The following is a 22,381-nucleotide window of genomic DNA, read 5'->3' on the forward strand; positions in this document are numbered from 1 at the left end:
GCATGTCCGGCTTTTTCATACAATGAAAGCCTATGAGCGCCGCAATGCGCCTGATCCGGCGACAGCCGGATCCGGCGCCCGGATCCGTTTTTTTTGGTCTGAGCATGCTCAGTAGCTCTGCCCACAAGACATATATAAAAGCAAGACAGTGGGACCCTCAGCCACACCCAACATGACACCCAAGCCAAGAACCAGGAGCAGGAGAAGGCAGCAGACATCTGCAGCAGCACCATCAGCACCACCCCAAATGGAGCAGCATGCTGAACAACGGGAGGGGAGTCCAGCAGCAGATGAGAGACGGTAATTATCAAATCCCCCATTCCTCCAAACTAGGGCTATGGAATATCAAGGTATTCATTGGCCCTTTGTTTCTCTTTATTCAACAGCCGCCCAATAGATGCAGCAGCAGCAGCAGCAGCAATGGCGGCAGCAGCAGGAACACCACCCACAGCCATGGAGTCTGGACATGAGGAAGACAGCACATCTTCTTCTGGGAGCCCTCCCTCGCATCGTCAGCGTTTGACGGTAAGTTTTTATTTCCAAAATCCATCATCTCTGTAATATATGTCTATTCATTGCCTTTTATTTCAAAACAGGAATCACAAGATGAAGAGGAACTCCCAGAAGAAGAAGGAAGGGGTGGACAGACGCTTGGAGTGGGCTCACAATTGGTAAGTTTTTTGCATCAAACGCAGAAACACAACATCACACTACACACAACACATAGAAAACAATGTTCTGCAGACCACACACAGCAAACAAATGCCTACATCCAAAGACATAACATTTTTTGTTTTCTTCTCTAGTCTTCCCAATCTGGTGCTCGGCCAAGAGGTCCTCGCAGTGCCTCCCGGGGTCGTCGGCGACAGCAACGCGGCGGTCACCAGCGTGTAAGTATAAATATTTTTGCTTTGTTTTTTTGCACTTTTTATTTCATTTCTTTTGTGGAGGCTAATTAAGTTATTTTTGTCTTTTTCTTTAACAGCCTTCACAGCGTGCTCCCGACTCTGACGGTGAGGATGGAGGGATTGATGTGGACCGCCTCATCGATCTCGTCAGAGAAAGGGAGCCGCTCTGGAATATGGCTGACCACCGCCACGCTGACCTTATCGTTACCCGACGACTCTGGGAGGAAATCTGTTCGCTCCTTGTGGACCGCTGGGAGGACCTCGAAGCTCGGGCCCAGATTAAAGAGCGTAAGTATATACAGTACCGGTTGCTTGATTTAAACCAGTGTTTCCCGAACTCCAGTCCTCGTGGTCCCCACGGATCATGTGTTCAGGATTTCTATTTACTTTGGAAATCCTGAAAACATGACCCCTGGGGACCATGAGGACTGGAGTTTGGGAAACACTGATGTTGTATACTAACCACTTTGTCCTTTCTCGTTTCAGGGGAGAGAATTGTGAAGCGGTGGCGGTCTGTGAGGGATCGTTTCAAGAAGGAGTTCAATAAAGAGATGCGGGCCCCGAGTGGATCTGGAGGACGCAGGAGCAAGTACAAGTACGCACGAGCCCTGTCGTTCCTCCAGGAGACAATGCTCACCAGAAGGTAAATATTACACACCACATGTGACAAAAAAATGTTTAGATGTAACTTTTTTTTCAGCCAGGGCCATACCATGTCACTATTTTAATTGTTTTTTTTTCTCTTTATTCCACAGCACGGTGAGCAGCACTCGGGAGCCTGCACGATTGGACCCTTCTGAGGCGATCCCTGAGGAGACCGGCACCGAGGGACACTTCGACCGCCCCGGTACATCTGCACCTTCCCAGCCTTCCCACACATTCGACCCATCTGTCCCATCCACCAGCACAGGAGCATCGTGGCCGCCTACATTACATGAAGCTGCTGGTGAGGAGATCGCTTTCCCTTTACCCCACCCTTCTGCCCCTGCCACCTCTAGTACACCTGCGGGTACTGGGCGGCAGCGGCAGAGGGGTCAGGAAAAGAGTTATGCGCCAGAGTTCTTGCATCTGAATGCATCTTTCCAGAACTGTCTAAAAGTCTTGTCAGAGCAAATCTCCGCAGGCTTTCAGCAGATCAACTCCAGCATTCTGGAGGTGAAGACACTTCTGCAAACCATGCATTCAGAAGCAAGATCTTCGCCAAACCACACCTTTTTTAGGTCTGTTGTGGAGCGCATGGCAACACTATCTCCTACCCAGCAGATGCATGTAATGCATTCGTGCCACGGTGCTCTACAGCAGGTTACCTCCCAACCACCACCTCCCACCACTGTAGTTCCTCCACCTGCACCCCCTCCAGCCACTTTCCATCCTCCCCCTCCTATTACATCTGCACCCCCTCCAGCCACTTTCCATCCTCCCCCTCCTATTACATACCAGCAACCTGCCCAGTACCAGCAACCTCCCCAGTACCAGCAACCTCCCCAGTACCAGACATCTCCCCACTTCCAGCAACCTGCCCCGTATCAAACTCCTTCCCCGTACCAAACTCCTTCCCCGTACCAAACTCCTTCCCCATACAACTTTCCATCAACATCATCTGCTCCTACAGTCCCTGCCCAACCCTCCACTCCACCGCCCACCACCTCTTCTGCCTCCCACATGTCCACCCATTCTGTAGCTTTTTCCACACCATCACCTCTAACTGTTCCTTCCCCACCACGATCCCAGTCCACTCTCCACACTCCCATTGTCGAAGTGTCCCGCAGCCCCTCCAGCAGTATTTCCACCCCACACTACACAGATTTGTAATGTGTGTTTTGTTATAAAAATGCCCAGTTTTTTTTCAAACCTTTATTAAAAAAGTTTTTTTAACTTTAAAAACAGTTTACAAACAAAAAAATATTTTAAATAAAAGTTAAATTATTGTTTACACTGGTTGTCTGTCATTTCTTTCTGCGGCGAAATATGTTTAAAAAAAGGTTAAATAAAGGGTATTTAAAAGGTAAAAAGGTATTCAAAACCAGGTATATAACTGTGGGTAAATTTTAGCTTTTTGCCACAGTTGTGTTCCTGGTTGTGTTTGAAGCAAAGTATTTCACCTAAAAAGTTGTGTTTATTGTTGGTGATTTCCTAACAATCAAATCAAAAAAATCAAATCAAATCAAATTTATTATCGCCAAGTACATATTACATATATACAAGGAATTCTTTGTGGCAAAGAGGCAACATAATATATAACAACAGATACAACAAGTAACATCTAACAAGACAGATACAGTATATAGTCTACACATGACGATTTAATTGTTGAACAGAGAGTGGATAGAAGCTGTTCATATGGCGGTTGGTACTGCATTTGGGGACTCTGAAGCGACGTCCTGAAGGGAGTAGTTGGAATGAGGAGTGTCCCGGGTGAGAGGGATCGGATGAAATTTTCAATGCGTGGGATCGAATACTCTTATCATAAAGATCCTGGATTTTAGGCAGGGGGAGCCTATAATTCTCTCTGCTGTTCTGAAAGTCCTTTGTAAGCAGAGTTTGTCATGCGCAGTGGCTCCCCCATACCAGACTATCAGAGAGGAACAAATCACAGATCTGATGACAGCATTAAAGAATAAGATCAGCAGATTCTTAGACAAACCATATCTTTTCAGCTGACGCAGGAAGAACATCCTCTGTTGTGCTTTTCTTATAACAGCATCCACGTTTTTCCCCCATTTAAGATCATGAGAGATGATAACACCAAGGAATTTGGTCTCTGTGACCCTAAGAACCACTTCGTCATGGATGTAGATTGGAAGTACCTCATGTTGATCTTTCCTAAAATCCACAACCATCTCAGCAGTTTTTTTACTGTTGAGTACAAGATTATTGGCTGTACACCAGTCACATATTCTTTCCACCTCACTCCGATACAAGTCTTCAGCATTTCCCCTGATGAGACCAATCAGTGTCATATCATCGGCAAATTTCAAGATTTTTACTGAGTCTGCTGAAGAGATGCAATCATTCGTATAGAGAGAAAACAGTAACGGGGACAAAACACACCCCTGAGGTGCCCCGATGTTTGTGACCAAGGTGTCCGAAGTGAATGGTCCAACTTTTACACTCTGTATCCTGGCTGTCAGGAAGTTATAAATCCACAAGCATAAGTTGAGAGGGACTCCAAGAGCTACCATTTTCTTATGAAGTAAATTCGGATCAATGGTATTGAACGCTGAGCTAAAGTCCATGAAAAGAATCCGGACATATGAGTGCCGTTCATCTGTATGATCCAAAATGTACTTCAGTGCCAGATTGACAGTGTCGTTTGCCGAACGATTCTCCTTATAGGCAAACTGAAGCGGGTCCCATAGCTTCTGCGTGAATTTTATCAGGTGGGACATCATAATTCTTTCGAAGACTTTCATAGCTACAGATGTGAGTGCTACTGGTCTATAGTCGTTCAACTCAGAGGATCCCACTTTCTTGGGGACAGGGATAATTGTGGAATTTTTCCAACACTGAGGTACAACGCACTCTTTCAGTGACACATTGTATATATTTGTCAGTATAGGGGCAAGCTGGGTAGCACATACTTTCAGACACATTGGAGATACACCATCAGGGCCAGGTGCCTTTTTGACCTTAAGTCCCTTCAGGATGCGTATCACCTCTGCCTCGGAGATCACTACTTGGGTGTTGCACAATGAATGATCTTTATATGAACAGACTGAGGAGCTTAGAGATGAATAGCCACTGTGTGTAGAGCTTGCCTCAAATCTGCAGTAGAATTCATTTAACTCTGCTGCCAGACTTCTGCTGGGGTTCACTATAGTGGGGTGGCTTTTATAATTGGTGACCTCTCTTAATCCTCTCCATGCAGATCTAGTATCTTTTGATGAGAACCTTTCCTCCAGAATCTTTGCATACTCGTGTTTGGCTAACTTGATCTCTTTAGATAGCGAGTTCCTAAGTTTCTTGAATTCAGTAATATCGCCTGCTTTATAAGCCTCCTCTTTTCTCTTACGGATCAACCTGACTTTATTTGTAAACCACGGCTTGTTGTTTCCCCGAAAGTGGACAGATTTGGATGGAATAAACGTGTCTTCACAAAAACGGATATATGAGGACACTGCATCAACCCATTCATCCAGACCCGAGCATGTTTCCTGGAATACCTCCCAGTCCGTGCATTCAAAGCATGCTTGCAGTTGCAATTTTGCCTCCTCAGACCATGTCTTCTTTGTATAAACTGTAGGTTTGGATGTTTTCAACCTTTGCCTGTAGGCTGGAATTAAATGAATTAGACAATGATCTGAAAAGCCCACTGCTGCTCTCCTCACTGCCCTGTAGGCCCCTTTTAAGACAGTATAGCAGTGATCAAGCGTATTGTTCTCTCTCGTGAAGCAGTTTATATGTTGAGTAAATTTGGGGAGATCCAGGTTGAGTTTTCCTTTGTTAAAGTCCCCCATTACGATCACAAATGCTTCAGGAGATCCTTTCTCCCATTCTGATATTTTGCAAGCTAATTCACCAATAGCAGCTTTAACAGATGCTTGAGGGGGAATATATACTGCAAACAGAACCATAGATGAAAACTCTCTTGGAGCGTAAAATGGTCTACAATTGAGTGCAAGGTACTCTAGATCTGGAGAGCAACCTTTTCCCAGTATGTTAACATCACAGCACCAGCTAGTGTTGATGTAGAGACATACCCCACCCCCCCTTTGTTTACCTGAAGCTACACAATCACGGTCAGCTCTGTAGATAACAAAACCAGGTAGATCCAGACTACAATCAGGGATGGTGTCATTCAACCAGGTCTCAGTAAAGCAAAGAGCAGCTGAATTGGCCATATCAGATCTCATGTTACAAAGTAAGTTCAGATCCTCCATTTTGTTAGATAAGGAACGGACATTAGCCAAGTGGAGTGAAGGAAGAGCTGTTCTGAACCCTCTCCTCCGAAGGCGTGCCAGGATGCCTCCTCTCCTACCTCTCTTGCAGTACACCTCCACAGGTTTCACAGAAGTAATGGATTTTATGCACTCAATTGTTGAATTAGCAATCATGCTCCAAGAAGGGGAGTCCATGAGAAATTGTGGATGATTCCAGAATAATAAATCGTCCCTTGAAATCATAAGAGTAGGTTTACAGAGTGCAGTGGCCATGACTACACTCAGCTTGTAGCTATAAAGACTGAACAGTCACAGCTTAGCAGAGTTAAATGTACAACTTTCCATAAAGGGTGCTCCCAGCACTGCTGAGGGGGAGGGCATGGGTGCAACAAGACAGGGACATCAGGGGACATGCCAACAGTCAGTCCAAACCTGCCCAGCTCACCCTTTCAGCTCCACCTGGATCACAAGATCTCCAGAACATCTCCAGCACCGCACACTCCACCAGCTTTCCTATCCCGGGATCATCTGCATGCTGGAAATGGGTACAAGGCAAGTAGCCAGCAGCTTCACTCTCTCCCAGCTGAAACCAGGCACGGAGCTCCACGAGGACAGAAAGACACCGGTCCCAGCTGGTCGCAGTCTCCACACTACTCCCAGCTCTGCCGAATCCTGTAGCCCTACAGCTCCATGTGGACCACAAGATCTCCAGAACAACTCCAGCACCGCACACTCCACCAGGTTTCCTATCCTGGGATCATCTGCATGCTGGAAATGGGTACAAGGCAGGCAGCCAGCAGCTTCACTCTCTCCCAGCTGAATCCAGGCACGGAGCTCCACGAGGACAGAAAGACACCGGTCCCAGCTGATCGCAGTCTCCATACTACTCCCAGCTCTGCCGAATCCTGTAGCTACGCAATGGTGAGTGAACCAGAGGGAGAATTAACAATTAAACGGGGTAAAAAACTAAAAAACTCAGGAGCCTCATGCCAGAGCAGCCATCTCTCGGCGCTCCTCCTCCTTCACAACTTTTGTTAAAAGGTGAAATACTTTGCATAAAACACAACCAGGTACACACCTGTGGCCTAAAGCTAAAAATAGAGACCATGACAAGATAGCCAACTTTGGTTGGGAAAGGTATATACTGTTGGTACAGAAGGTACACAAGTTTGGTTAGGGCACAAATCTTTCACACTCTGTCATCCTGCCAGTGTACTCTGCCTTGAGGTGACATAAAGTATAGGGCAAAATTGTCCCTCATTACTGAAACCGTCACAGAACTTCTAGTGGTAATGTCATGGTAATCTTGCAAGGTGGTTTCTTCAGAGGTGTCCTCAATGGAAATGGGTTCCTTGCAGATAACAAAATTGTGGAGTACCACGCAAGCTTTGATCACCTCGTCAACAGTTTCTGTCTTGAGGTTGATCGCAGTCAATAGGACCCGCCATTTGGCTGTCAGAATACCAAAGGTACATTCAACCATTCTTCTTGCTCTTGTGAGGCGGTAATTAAAAATGCGTTTTGGTCTTGTCAATCCTCTGCTAGAGTACGGTTTCAAAAGGTGTTCTGACAGCTGGAAGGCTTCATCCCCTACACAGACAAATGGCATAGGTGGACCAGATGTTTGCGGCAGCGGTCTAGGTGGTGGGAACTGGAAGGTGTTTCCATACAGTTTACGCCCCATGGCAGACAGTTTGAAAACTTGAGAGTCATTGCAGCGGCCATAGGCCCCAATATCCACAGCAATAAATTTGTATTCCGCGTCAGCGATGGCCATGAGGACAATTGAAAAATATTTCTTGTAATTGAAATATTCCGATCCCGATCCGGCTGGCTTTACAATGCGGATATGTTTCCCGTCCACAGCGCCCAAGCAGTTGGGAAACTGACATATCTGTTGAAACTTGTCAGCAATTTCAATCCACCTCTCTGTTGTGGGCTCTGGTAAAAACTCTTCAGCTAAGGAGTCCCACAGTGCACGGCATGTGTACTTCACTATTCCAGATATGGTGGAAATCCCGAGTCTGTACTGGAAATGCAGTGACGAAAGGGATTCTCCAGTTGCAAGAAATCTGTGGGGAATTAAAAAACAATCAATTAGTTTTAAATCACAGCATTACATACCAAAACTCAGCTATAACACTTGGAGATACAAACTACCACCAACAAGATTGCAGTGAAAGTGTGCTCTGATGCGATCACATCCAATAAATGTGGCTTACCTTAAAGTCACCATCAGACGCTCTGCGGGTGAAACAGAGAAGCGGCAATAGGTGTCCGCTTTTCTTATGAGGTGTGCAATGCACTCCACCAAGTAATCAAAATTCTCCATTTTCATCCGAACATATCCAAAAAATTTATCCGGGTTTCGTCGAAGGTCCATGCAGAGTGTAGAATAGACCCCACGCGTCATTCTCTTGGCTGTGATGGGGTGGATCCACAAACGTCGTCTACGATGCCTGATGCGCTGCTGTCTCGCTCTCTCCTTCTCCAGAACAATCACCCTCAAACGATTCGCCTCCGCTATAAAATCCGCCAAATTCTTCAAAATATTTCCAATCACAACATCCATCTTCGCCTAACTTGCTCTTCTCTCCAACCTGCATCCGGCAGAAAACCTGATCCGGCACATCAGGTTTTACAAAACATTTGCCGGATCCGGCGTTCCGGCACGACGCCGGATCGCGCCTGACGCCGAAAACCTGATGTGTGAAAGTAGCCTAAGTAATTGTGACAGGAAGGTCAAGCAGGAAAATGTGGGTGTTTGTTTTGGGCCAATTTCAGCTTGCCCACATCCTCAGCCTTGCTCTCATCATGCACCATCATCTTCACGTCCACTTCACCATCCCTTACCCATTTTAAATCGACTACAATATTTTGCACATTCAGTAAAAATGACTGACTTTGGAGCGAACTTATATGTGATCCATGTGCAGGAAAACCACAGTTTAAAACATCTGGCCTGTATGTAACACCTTCTTTGGAAGCAAACTGGTGTCAATAACAAGACTAAGACACAGCAAAAACAGTTACATTGAGCAAAAAAAGCCCCAATTTTTTAGCCCACAGATAGGTGAGGCCTATGACGGAGATCCCCAGCTTTAAATTATCTGTCCTGTATTTTAATTAAAATAAAAAACTGTAAAATAACGTTAATTACTAGGTTAAGACACAGCAAAAAAGTTCAATGGAGCACAAAAATGCCACGATTTGTAGCCCACAGATCGGTGAGGCCTGTGACAGAGATCCCCCACTTTTAATTATAATCTGGCATGTTTTTTTTTTAAACTGCAAAAGAGAGTGAATAACTAGGCTAAGAAACAGCAACAACAGTTCAATTGAGCTCAAAAATTGCCCCAATTTTTAGTCCACAGATAGGCGAGGCCTGTGACGCAGATCACCCATTTTAAATGATCTGGCTTGTATGTTTTTAAAAAACAGCAAAATAATGTGAATTGCTAGGCTAGACACAGCAAAACAAGTCAATGGAGCACAAAAAATGCCACAATTTTTAGCCCACAGATAGGTGAGGCCTTTTTAACAGCAAGATTTTGCCAATAACTAGGCTAAGACACAGCAACAACAGTTTAATTTAGCCTTAGGCCTGTTTCACACATCCGCTTTTTTCATCAGTTGCAATCCGCGAAAATGGCGGGACACGGATCCGCAACTGTTTTGAAAGCAACGTGTGCTACCATTGCATTGATGGATCCGGGGAAGGCAGAAATTTAAAGGAGCCTGTGTCCGGGGAGGAGAGAGAGAGAAAATTTTAAAATTTTACTTAGCCGCCAGAACTGGCATTTAGGGTTAAATTTCCGGCAAAAGCAATTCTTCCGGGCATGCGCAGTGTACAAATGCGGATCCGGCCAGCAAAAGAACGTTTCAGTGTCCGTCCTGTCATGTCAACGAATGCCAAAATTTTGGCGGATCTGTAAAAAAACGGATCCAACGGATGACCATCCGTCAAGATCTGCCGATAATGCAAGTCAATGGGAAAAAACGGATCCGCCAAGAAAAATGGCTGATCCGTTTTTTTTGCAAAATGGCGGATTTTGACTGATGGTGAAAGACGGATGTGTGAAAGAGGCCTTAAAATGCCCCAATTTTCAGCCCATAGATAGGTGAGGCCTATGACAGAGATCCCCCGCTTTAAATAATCTGGCCTGTATTTTTTTAAAAAACCAGTAAAATAGTTTTAATTACTAGGTTAAGACACAGCAAAAGAGTTCAATGGAGCACAAAAAATGCCCCAATTTTTAGCCTTCAGATAAGTTAGGCATGTGATGGAGATCCCCCACTTTTATTATCTGGCCTGTATTTTTTTCAAACAGCAAAAGAGTGTGAATTATTAGTCTAAGAAACAGAAACAACAGTTCAATTGAGCCCAAAAAATGCCCCAATTTTTAGACCACAGATAGTTGAGGCCTGTGACGGAGATCCCTCACTTTTAATTATCTGTCCTGGATTTTTTTAACAGCAAAATTGTGTCAATAACTAGGCTAAGACAGCAACAACATTTCAATTGAGCCCCAAAAATGCCCCAATTTTTAGCCCACAGATAGGGGAGGCCTGTGTCTGTGAAGGAGATCCCTCACTTTTAATTATCCAGTATGGATTTTTTTAAACAGCAAAAGAGTGTGAAAAAGTAGGCCAAGACACAGCAACAACAGTTGAATTGAGCCAAAAAATGCCCCAAGTTTTAGCCCACAGAAAGGTGAGGCCTGTGATGGAGATCTGGCCTGTATTTTTTTCAAACAGCAAAAGAGTGTGAATAATAATTCTAAGACACAGCAGCAACAGTTCAATTGAGCCCAAAGAATTCCCCAATTTGTAGCCCACAGATAGGTGAGGTCTGTGATGGAGATCCCCCACTTTTAATTATTTGGCCTGGATTTTTTTACCAGCAAAATTGTGTCAATAACTAGGCTAAGATACAGCAACAACAGTTCAATTGAGCCCCAAAAAATCACCAATTTCTAGCCCACAGATAGGTGAGGCCTGTGATGGACATCCCCTACTTTAACCCCTTTCTGACATCAGACATACTATCCCATCCATGGTACCCGGGCCCGTATGACTGGGTACGGGATAGTATGTCTAAGCGATCAGCGGCACTCCCTATATGCCAGGGGTGGTCACGGACCACCCCCAGCACATTGACCCCTGGCACACTGCGATCAAACATGATCGCAGTGTACCAGGGTATTAGGGAAGCATCGGCAGGGAGGGGGGCCATCTTCCCTGCAGGCCTCTGGATCCAATATGGCCATGGAGGCTTTCGGGGGCCTGCGGGGAGGCGGCTTCCTCAGTGTCTGCTTAGTGCAGGCACAGAGAAAGTCTGCTGCAGTGCCTGTGTCAGATCGCTGATCTGACACTACACTGCAAAGTGTCAGATCAGCGATCTGACACATTACAGTAATGAACCCTCGGGACAAAATAATAAAGTGAAAAAAATAAGTAAAAATAATTTATAAAAAATCACTAAATAAATAAAAAAAATATTCCATAATAAATTCATTTTATGGAAATGAAATAAAACTACACACATTTAGTATCGCCGCTCCGCAACGACCCGCCCTATAAAACTTTCCCACTAGTTAACCCCTTTAGTGAACCCATTAAAAAATAAAAATAAAAAGCAAAGCAAAAAACCATGCTTTATCATCATACCACCGAACAAAAAGTGCAATAATGTGCGATCAAAAAGACGGATGTAAATAACCATGGTACCACTGAAAATGTCATCTTGTCCCGCAAAAAACGAGCCATGATACAGCATAATCAGAGAAAAAATAAAAAAGTTATAGCTCGCAGAATAAAGCAATGCAAAAATATTTTTTTTATATAAAATTGTTTTCTTTGCATAAAAGTGCCAAAACATTTTAAAAAAGAAATAAATGAGGTATCGCTGTAATCGTACTGACCCGAAGAAGAATACGGCTTTATCAATTTTACCACACGCAGAACGGTGTAAATGCACCCCCAAAAGAAGTTCATGAAATGCTGGTTTTTGTTCATTCTGCGTCCCAAAAATCAGAATAAAAAGCAATCAATGTCACGTGCCCGAAAATAGTACCAGTAAAAACGTCAACTCGTCCCACAAAAAATAAGACCTCACATGACTCGGTGGATCAAAATATGGAAAAGTTATAGCTCTCAAAACGTGGTGATGCTAAAGCTATTTTTAAAATAAAAAGCAGCTGCCAAACATAAAAACCCGCCACAAAGAGTAAATCAAACCCCCCTTTATCACCCCTTTAGTTATGGAAAAATAATAAAATAAAAAAATGTCCATTTTCCCATTAGGGTTAGGGCTTATTGTTAGGGCTATGGTTAGGGTTAGGGCTGAGATTAGGGTTAGGGGTGTGTTGGGGTTAGGGCTGGAGTTAGAATTGGAGTTTTCCACTGTTTGGGCACATCAGGTGCTCTCCAAATGCAACATGGTGTCTGATCTCAATTCCAGCCAATTCTACATTGAAAAAGTCAAATGGAGCTCCTTCCCTTCAAGCTCTGCCATGCGCCCAAACAGTAGTTTACCCTCACGTATGGGGTATCAGCCTACTCAGGACAAATTACACAACAACTTTTGGGGTCCAATTTCTCCTGTTACCCTTGGAAAAATACAAAATTGGGGGCAAAAATATCATTTTTGTGGAAAAAAAATGATTTTTTTATTTTTATGGCTCTATGTTATAAACTTATGTGAAGCACTTGGGGGTTCAAAGTGCTCACCACACCTCTAGATAAGTTCCTTGTGGGGTCTAATTTTAAAAATGGCGTCACTTGTGGGGGGTTTCCAGAATTTAGGCACATCAGGGGCTTTTCAAATGCAACAAGACACCCGCAGACCGTTCCATCAAAGTCTGCAATCCAAAACATCACTACTTCCCTTCCAAGCGCCGACGTCTGCCCATGCAGTAGTTTTCTCCCACATATGGGGTATCAGCGTACTCAGGACAAATTGGACAACAACCTCTGGGGTCCAATTTCCCTTGGGAAAATAAAAATTTGGGGACTAAAAGATCATGTTTGTGGAAAAAATATGATTTCTTTATTTTCACATCCGGGTGTTATAAACTTCTGTGAAGCACTTGGGGGTTCAAAGTGCTCACCAGACATCTAGATAAGTTCCTTGGGGGGTCTAGTTTCCATAATGGTGTCATTTGTGGGGGGTTTCCACTGTTTAGGCACATCAAGGGCTCTCCAAATGCAACATGGCGTTCGATCTCAATTCCAGCCAAAAAAGTCAAATGGCGCTGCTTCCCTTCCGAGCTCTGCCATGCGCCCAAATAGTGGTTTACCCCCACATATGGGGCATCAGCGTACCCAGGACAAATTGCACAATAACTTTTGGGGTCCTGATTCCCTTGAGAAGATAAAAATTGGGGGTGAAAGATCATTTTTGTGGAAAAAATATGATTTTTTAATTGTATGGCTGCACGTTATAAACTTCTGCAAAGCCCTTGGGTGTTCAAAGTTCTCACCACTATCTAGATAAGTTCCTTGGGGGGTCTAGTTTCCAAAATGGGGTCACTTGTGGGGAGTTTCCACTGTTTAGGCACATCAGGGGCTCTCCAAACGTAACATGGCGCCAGATCTCAATTCCAGCCAATTTTGCATTGATAAAGTCATACGGCGCTCATTCCCTTCTGAGCTCTGCCATGCGCCGAAACAGTGGTCCCCCCACATATCAGGTATCAGCGTACTCTGGACAAATTGCACAATAACTTTTGCAGTCCAATTTGTCCTATTACCCTTGGTAAAATAAAACAAATTGGACCTGAATTAATTTTTTTGTGAAAATTTTTTTTTAAAACATTCAAAAAATTCCTGTGAAGCACCTGAAGGGTTAATGAACTTCTTGAATGTGGTTTTGAACACCTTGAGTGGTGCAGTTTTTAGAATTGTGTCACTTTTGGGTACTTTATATCATGTAGAACCCTCAAAGTGACTTCAAATTAAAATGGTGTTGTAAAAATGAAAAATCCCTGGTCAATTTTCAACCCTTTTAACTTCTAACGAAAAAAATTTTGGTTCCAAAATTTTGCTGATGTAAAGTAAACATGTTGGAAATGTTACTTATTAAGTTTTTTGTGTGCCATATCTCTGTGATTTAAAGGCATAAAAATTCAAAGTTGGAAAATTGTAAAATTTTCACGAAATTTCCGTTTTATTCCAAAATAAACGCAAGTTATATGAAATAAATTTTACCACTAACATGAAGTACAATAGGTCATGAGAAAACAATGTCAGAATCACCAGGATCTATGAAAGCGTTCCAGAGTTATTACCTCATAAAGGGACAGTGGTCAGAATTGTAAAAATTGGCCCGGTCATTAATGTGCAAACCAACCTTAGGGTAAAGGGGTTAAATTTACTGTCCTGCATTTTGTTAAAAACAACAAAATAGCGTGAATTACTAGGCTAAGACACAGCAAAAAAAGTTCAATGGAGCATAAAAAATGATCCAATTTTTAGCACACAGATAGGTGAAGCGTGTGACAGAGATACCAGACTTTAAATTATCTGGCCTGAATTTTTTTTGCAGCAAAATTGTGTCAATAAGTAGGCATAGACACAGCAAAAATTATTTAATGGAGCTCTGAAATGGCACAATTTTGAGCACAATGAGGCAATGATAGGCGATCCTTGTGGCAGACAGAACCCAGGGTAAAATTTACAGTACCACAAAAATGGCAGAATTTTATGCATACTCAGATGTGATCCCTGTGATGTCCAAACCCCTTTTTAAAATGGCTGTATTTTAGCGCTGTACTATGGAAAGGATCTGTCTGTATTCTGCAGTGCCAATAAGCAAATGCAGAAAGAAAACGTGTGCTCTGGATTGCTTTTAAATAAAATAATCAGGATTAATATGCAAAAAAAATTATTCCTGGCCACTGATACCTGGGGCTATGTGTATACAGTCAATATCTGTAATAGGCAGCAGACAGTAATGGAATGGACCCTCTTGCTGTATGCCACATACACTGCCTGCCTAGCACTGATATCTATAAACCCACATACACTGCCTACGGCCTAGCCCTGATATATAAATAGCCACATACACTGCCTGCCTATCTATCACTGATATCAATATACCCCACCCTAATTAGTCCTTAGAAGGACTATTGGTTTAGCTGGATTTGTGGATTCAACAATGGTATACCCACAGTAACTGATACCCCACCTATTCTGTCCCTATCGCTGCAGGAACTCTCCCTACACTGGTGATTCCAGAGCTGACTGGGATGAGTACGGCTACGCCAGGTCTGATATAGACCTAATGACGCTGCGCGGCCAGCCAATCACTGTAATGCCACAACCAACATGACTGCGGCATTACAGTGCATGGCAGGCAATCCCTGCATGTTTATTGGCACTCTAAAGAGCATGAAAGGGCGGGGACCCAAGGACCTGCCGAGCAAACCCGGAAATGCTCAGCGCTTGCCGAGCATCGCGAACGCTGCGATGCTTGTGCGAGTACCGAGCATTACCAAGCATGCTCGCTCATCACTAATAATAATGCTAGTTTTTAAGGTTTTTAATATTTTTTTTAAAACTGATTTGTGAAAAGATTAACAACAGCTTAACAGCCTGAAGTGTGTTAAAACATTTAAAAAAAAAAAAAACTATACATACCTCTTTAATCCCCTGCTTCTCCAGCATGACTACTCTGTGGAACTATAGGGATGCCAAATAACTACTGAACCACTCAGCTGTCATGCTGGAATGTAAGTCATATGGCTGCTGAGACCATAAATTGACCGCAGTGTTCACGTGAATGATTGGTCTAACATCATTACCACAGGTAGTTTCAGCCAACAGCACACAAGTAAACAGGTGGAATGCACGCTTCAAATATCCCAGGACCCAACAGGATCAACGACTCACAAGAAACACGAAGAAGGAGCAGCATCCATTCCAGGTGAAGAAAAATCTTTTGCTTTTATTCTGCCATCATCAAATATAACGTTTCGACCATGCCATGGTCTTGTACTTGATAAAGACCATGGCATGGTCGAAACACTGTATTTGTTGATGGCAGAATAAAAGCAAAATATTTTTCTTCACCTGGAATGGTCTAACATCATGTCTGTGAGACCAGAAAGAAATAATAGAGTGTATTAAATAGAAAGGAATTTCATAAGTTAGTAATGCGTAGCCTAGTGTTTTATTTAGCTTCCAGCTATGAGGCCATTTAAAAAGAGTCCAAATATTCCTTCTAAAAGTGATAGTTTTCATGGATGTGCATTTAAGTGTATTAAAGTTGTTTTATATGGTCTCCCACTATCTTCAACCAGATATTGATATTGGGGAGAAGCTGAAAAATAGGAACTGCTCAACTCAGTAGTTGTGAAAAAAGTTTGCAACTTTTAGCGTTTTCATACTAGTCCTGGCCAGCTCCACCAAAACAAGCAGAGAATAAGCAGGACAGGGCATGGCTAAGCCCTTCCATCTAATCTATGAAGTTACTCCACTTGTACCAGTGGCGTAAATTACATGAGTAATGTACTCCATTACTTGACTGGAGTACAATACTGGTGGAGGCACACAGCACTAAGATATATGTCTAAGTAATGAAGTGTCACGGACCTCCTAAAAAAGCACAATCAGGAGTTGAAGATTGATTCCCCTCTTCACCTCCTGACCCAGCTGCTCCATCCTTTCCCCTTGCCAGAGACTTTTCCAGTGACTCATGACTCATGCAGAGAAAAATTACCGCCTTTTTCTACATAGAGCTTAGAAAGATTCAGCTAGTTAGTCTTTAGGCTGAGTTCACACGTGGCGTTTTTTTCACGTTTCCGCGGCGGTTTTAAAATGCGAAAAATAAGCATCCCATGCATTCCTATGGGATTCCGCAATGTTGTGCTAATGCTGCGGTTTTTACCACGGCGGAATCGCTTCACGGTAAAAACCGCAGCATGCTCATTAATTTTGCGGAATTGCGGCGATCCCGCACCCATAGGAATGCATTGTTCCGCTTCCTTCCCGCATGTGGCTGTGCACACCTTGCGGAAAGTAAGCAGAACATTTGCGGATGGTACCCACAGTCCGGAGGAGAAGAGACTGTCCTCCGGGCTTTGGGTACCATATCCCTGTAAAAAATAGAATTTAAAATAAAAAATATTGTTATTCCTACCTTCCGGCGTCCCGCACAGCCTTCCCGCCTCTCTCCACGCTCTCGTTCCCAGTAATCCTTTGCGAAAAGGCCCGCTATGACGTCCGTTCTCGCGGGATCGCGAAGTCTCGCTGTCTTTCGCGCGACGTCATCGCGAATTACCGCGAGACATCGCGATCCCGCGAGAACGGACGCCATCGCGGGCATTTTCGCAAAGGATTACTGGAAACGGCTGCGTGGGACGTCGGAAGGTAAGAATAACACCATTTTTTATTTTTTTTTACATTTTATCTTTTACTACTGATGCTGCATAGGCGGCCTCAGTAGTAAAAAGTTGGTCACACTTGTCAAACACTGTGTTTGACGAGTGTGACCAGCCTGTCAATCAGTTCTCTAAGCGATGCTACAGATGGCTTGGAAAACGCTAGCATTTTGCAAGCTAAATACGCTTGCAAAATGCTATTTTTTTTACGGGAAAATCGCTGTAATTTAAAATGCGATTTTCCCACGGAATGGAATTCCGGAATTCTCGCGGTAATTTCCGCGAGAGTTCCGGTACGTGTGCACATAGCCTAAATCACGTGATGTCATAGACCTAATGAAAAAGAGAAGAATTAGCTTGGTAGAAAGGCAAAATGAGCATTGTAAATATACAGTGCTATATGATAAGAATGCTATTTTAACCCCTTAATGACCGCCGATGCACCTTTTAACGGTGGTAGTTAAGGGTACTTAAACCACAAAAAAGAAAAAAGTGTACAGCACCCCCAGAGTTGGATTTTCTCCAGGGTCTCAGCTGCTGGGGGTAGCCGAGACTCAGAGAACATGATTCGGGTCGGTTTTTACCGACCCCGCTATTGCAATCCCTGTTATTAACCATATAACGGTGACCACAAAAGTAAAGCCGTGATTTTGCATTTACTTTCTCTCTCCTCTGATGTGATCGCATATCAGAGGAGAGAGAAATAGGGTCCCCGATCCCCCCGATACCCTCCGGTGGTCCTCGGGCCCTCATGCATCCTCCGGTCGGTGCCGCCATATTCTTGCGGGAAGAAAATGATGGGTGCATACACAGTGCGCCCGTCGAATCTGCCGGTTAGCAGATTCCATTCATTCATTCCAGATACAATTTGATCACTTTGATAAACCCTATCTTAGTGATCAAAATAACAAAATAGTAAATAACCCCCCTTATCACCCCCTTAGTTAGGGAAATATAATGAAACAAAGAAAATGTATTTATTTTCATTTTTCCATTAGGGCTTGGGTTAGGTTTAGGGTTGGAATTAGGGTTAGGGTTGGGGTTAGGGTTAGAATTAGGGTCAGGGTTGGGATTAGGGTTAGGATTAGGGTGAGGGATTAGAATTTGGGTTAGGGTAGGGATTAGGGTTAGACTTGGGATTAAGGTTAGGGGTGTGTTGAGGTTAGGGTTGGAGCTAGAATTGAGGGGTTTCCTCTATTTAGGCACATCAGGGGGTCTCCAAATGCGACATGATGCCACCATTAATTCCAGCCAATTTTGCGCTCAAAAAGTCAAATGTGTTCCTTTCATTCAGAGCCCAGACGTGTGCCCAAACAGTGGTATACCCCAACATATGGGGCATCAGCGTACTCAGGACAAAATGCACATCAATTTTGAGGGTCTAATTTCTCCTGTTACCTTTGGGAAAATAAAAAATTGGGGGCTAAAAATCACTTGTGAAAAAAAATGAATTTTTATTTTCACGGCTCTGCATTATAAACTTATGTGAAGCACTTGGGGGTTCAAAGTGCTCACCACACATTGAGGCAATTTCCTTCAGGGTCTAGTTTCCAAAATAGGGTTACTTGTGGGGGGGTTCTACTGTTTAGGCACATCAGGGGCTCTGCAAATGCAACATGACGCCCGCAGAACATTCCATCCAAGTCTGCATTCCAAAATAGCGCTCCTTCCCTTCCAAGCTCTCCCATGCACCCAAACAGTGGTCCCCCCACATATGGGGTATCAGTGTACTCAGGACAAATTGCACAACAACTTTTGTGGTCCAATTTCTCCAGTTACCCTTGTGAAAAAAAATAGCGGGATAAAAAATAATTTTTGAGGAAAAACAATGATTTTTTATTTTCACGGCTTTGCATTACAAACTTCTGTGAAGCACTTGGAGGTTCAAAGTGCTCACCTCACATCTAGATAAGTTCCTTTTGGGGTCTAGTTTCCAAAATGGTGTCATTTGTGGGGGGGTTTTAGGCACATCAGGGGCTCTCCAAACGCGACATGGCGTCCAATCTCAATTCCAGCCAATTCTGCATTGAAAAAGTCAAACGGCGCTCCTTCCCCTCTGAGCTCTGCCGGGTGCCTAAACAGTGGTTTGCCCCCACATATGTGGTATGGGCATACTCAGGACAAATTGCACAACAACCTTGGGGGACTAATTTATCCTGTTACCCTTGTAAAAATAAAAATTTGGGGGCGAAAATATCATTTTTGAGGAAAAAAATTATTTTTTATTTTCACAGCTCTGCGTTATAAACTTCTGTGAAGCACTTGGAGGTTCAAAGTGCTCACTGCACATCTAGATAAGTTCCTTAAGGGGTCTAGTTTCCAAAATGGGGTCACTTGTTTGGGTTTCCACTGTTTAGGCACATCAGGGGCTCTCCAAATGCAACATGGAGTCCGATCTCAATTCCAGCCTATTCTGCATTGAAAGAGTCAAACGGTGCTCCTTCTGTTCCAAGCCCTGCTGTGCGCCCAAACAGTGGTTTACCCCCACATATGGGGTATTGGTGTATTCAGGAGAAATTGCACAAAAATATTTGTGGTTCATTTTCTCTTTTTACACTTGTGGAAATAAAAAAAATTGGTTCTGAAGTAAACTGTTGTAAAAGAAAATTAAATGTTATTTGTTTTCCTTCCACATTGCTTCTGTTCCTGTGAAGCATGTAAAGGGTTAATAAACTTCTTGAAAGTGCTTTTGAGCACCTTGAGGGGTGTAGTTTTTAGCATGGTGTCACTTTTGGGTATTTTATGTCATATTGACCTCTCAAAGTGAATTCAAATGTGATATGGTCCCTAAAAAATGGTTTTGTAAATTTTGTTGTAAAAATGAGAAATCGCTGGTCAACTTTTAACCCTTATAACTTCCTAGCAAAAAAAATTTTGGTTCCAAAATTGTGCTGATGTAAAGCAGACATGTGGGAAATGTTATTTATTAAGTATTTTTTGTGACAAATCTCTCTGATTTAAGGGCATAAAAATTAAAAGTTTGAAAATTGCAAAATTTTAAAAATTTTCACTATATTTCTGGTTTTTTACATAAATAAATTCAAGTCATATCGAAGAAATTTTACCACTAACATGAAGTAAAATATGTCATGAAAAAATAATCTCAGAATCAGCGGGGATCCGTTAAAGCGTTCCAGAGTTATAACCCCATAAAGTAACAGTGGTCAGAATTGTAAAAATTGGCCTGGTCATTAAGCAGCAAATTGGCTCTGTCACTACGGGGTTAAGAGAATAAAAATGTTGATGGGAGTGTTTCTCTTACTCTAGCCAGCCAGTACATTAAAACTGGCATGCACAACACAAGGTGTAATGAATCAGGGCCATAGACTTTTATAATTTGCTATAGTATTTTTGTGAAACAAGCGGTTTATCTGATGGCAGGACTCATAGACAAAGCCTTTGAGTCCTAAAATGACAAAATAGTGAGATTTAGCAGGTAATTAATGCTTCTATTACTTCATGCTACTTCTACTTGTGCCTTATCTTGTTCATCTCTGGCGTTAACCTTATAAAAACCAGTTCCAATCTTCGAACAACTAATTTTTCTCATTTCCACAGAGGATAAAGTATGGACAACCCTATACCATGATTTTAAACCTGAAACTTCAGTGCCAGGTGCCAGCAAAGAGAAAAGAGTTGTGGTACAGCTGAATTACAATGCATCCATGGATCAGATCTCCACCATCACAAACAGCGCAGACAAATGCGAACAGTATATTTCCTACTCTTGTAAGATGTCAAGACTGCTCAACTCACCAGGTAGGCCAACAGTCTTCTCTACACAGATAATCAACTTTCTCCTGAGTTTCAGGCATTCCTTGTAGGCTTCTCTATAAACAAATGGTCATCAATAGCATTGAAAAGATTGAGTTACTGATCGAAAAGATTATGCTAATTTTTGTTTTAATATACTTCCAGTTATTGATTTCATGAGTATCTAAAATGCTTTATTTTAGAAAGCAATGGGCAGCCATAGACATGATTTTACTGAATAATATTACCAGAATAAACGAGCTAAGTTTCTTGAAAAAATCAAATCCATACTTCCATGTTGAGAAATCCTGGCATAGTTTCTTACAACCCTCTGCAGCCCAACTTACTGGCTCGCAAGTTTGTGAGTCCAACGTGCGTAACAGTACTACACTTTGTATACGGGGCTCTTACAATCCAGGGCCTGACTGTTGCATCTGATAAGGTCTCATTAGGGGTAATTCTGGTTATTTGTTCAAAATAATATCTAATAGAATCATCTCCATGTGACTGCCCAATGTTTTTTTCAAATGCAAAAAGGCACATGGTCGATACTTCTTAATTTTGCATGACTGCATTTTATATATATTGGATGAAGTCAGTCATTGTTAGCTGTGATTTTTGGCTACAAAGCTTTCAATTAATGTTTCTGATTTTGTGATACTCTGTCACGAGGTGTGAAACCTATCTTTCTTTGGCTACCCAATGGTGGTTAGGATGTATATTGCAGCCTGTCAAGGCTTTTGATAGCATGTTGCAATACGGTTTTCAATTTGTTTCATAAGAAATTGGAGCCACTAACAAATTTGACCAAATTATGTTTTTCATTGGAAAATGTTCAGATTATGGTGTATGGTTTGACTAAGATGTATTTACTGTACCTTTGAATTTTGAGAATATACGTTTGGAATTATTACTTTAATAGCCAAATTCATTTCCTATTTTTTTATATTTCAATGCATTAGTTCTCTCTTCTGTTACATTGCTTTACTGATGATTTCTCATCTTAATCTGTCTGCTTCATGTTGCTCATTTGTGCATCAAATTCTGGATGTCTTTGTCTGCAATGATGTCTTTGGCTGGGTTCACATTCACACCAACCAGTTAATTTTTTAGATGCTGGCAACTGATTTGAGCGGTTACATGTTTTTGATCTTTTTTGGTTTCTTTCCAACATTTATAATAGTATAATCTTCTGTTCAATTCTATCAAGTAAAAGAAGTAGATACTTGATGGACTCATTATGAGTTGATGATATCCTTTAAGACCAGATAGGTTGATATTAGTTCTTTTCCTTAGTTCTGTATAAAAATGGCAGGATTTGTGATTTATAATTCTTGCATTTGCCTTCTTATCCCACCTTTAAACACATTGACTGTTTTGTTGGTGGGCCCTTAGAGACGAGAATAAATGTACTGCCATAAATGTCTATTTCTCCAATAAAAGCAAAAGGCGAGGA

The 22,381-nt window shown here is 42.6% G+C and overlaps 1 protein-coding gene across 1 annotated transcript in view; it reads left to right on the forward strand.

Annotated features, from left to right (window-relative positions):
• The window catches only part of CNTNAP2 (contactin associated protein 2), a 2,930,334-nt gene that overhangs the window by 2,077,257 nt on the left and 830,696 nt on the right, over positions 1–22,381 (forward strand). Inside the window, exon 13 of the mRNA XM_073550056.1 lies at positions 20,731–20,931. Within this exon, the coding sequence (XP_073406157.1) occupies positions 20,731–20,931 (201 nt within the window). The remainder of the gene's footprint in view (positions 1–20,730; positions 20,932–22,381) is intronic.

Source organism: Dendrobates tinctorius, unplaced genomic scaffold (genome assembly GCF_039654945.1).
Source record: "Dendrobates tinctorius isolate UK_male_01 unplaced genomic scaffold, ASM3965494v1 ptg000162l, whole genome shotgun sequence".
Taxonomy (NCBI): domain Eukaryota; kingdom Metazoa; phylum Chordata; class Amphibia; order Anura; family Dendrobatidae; genus Dendrobates; species Dendrobates tinctorius.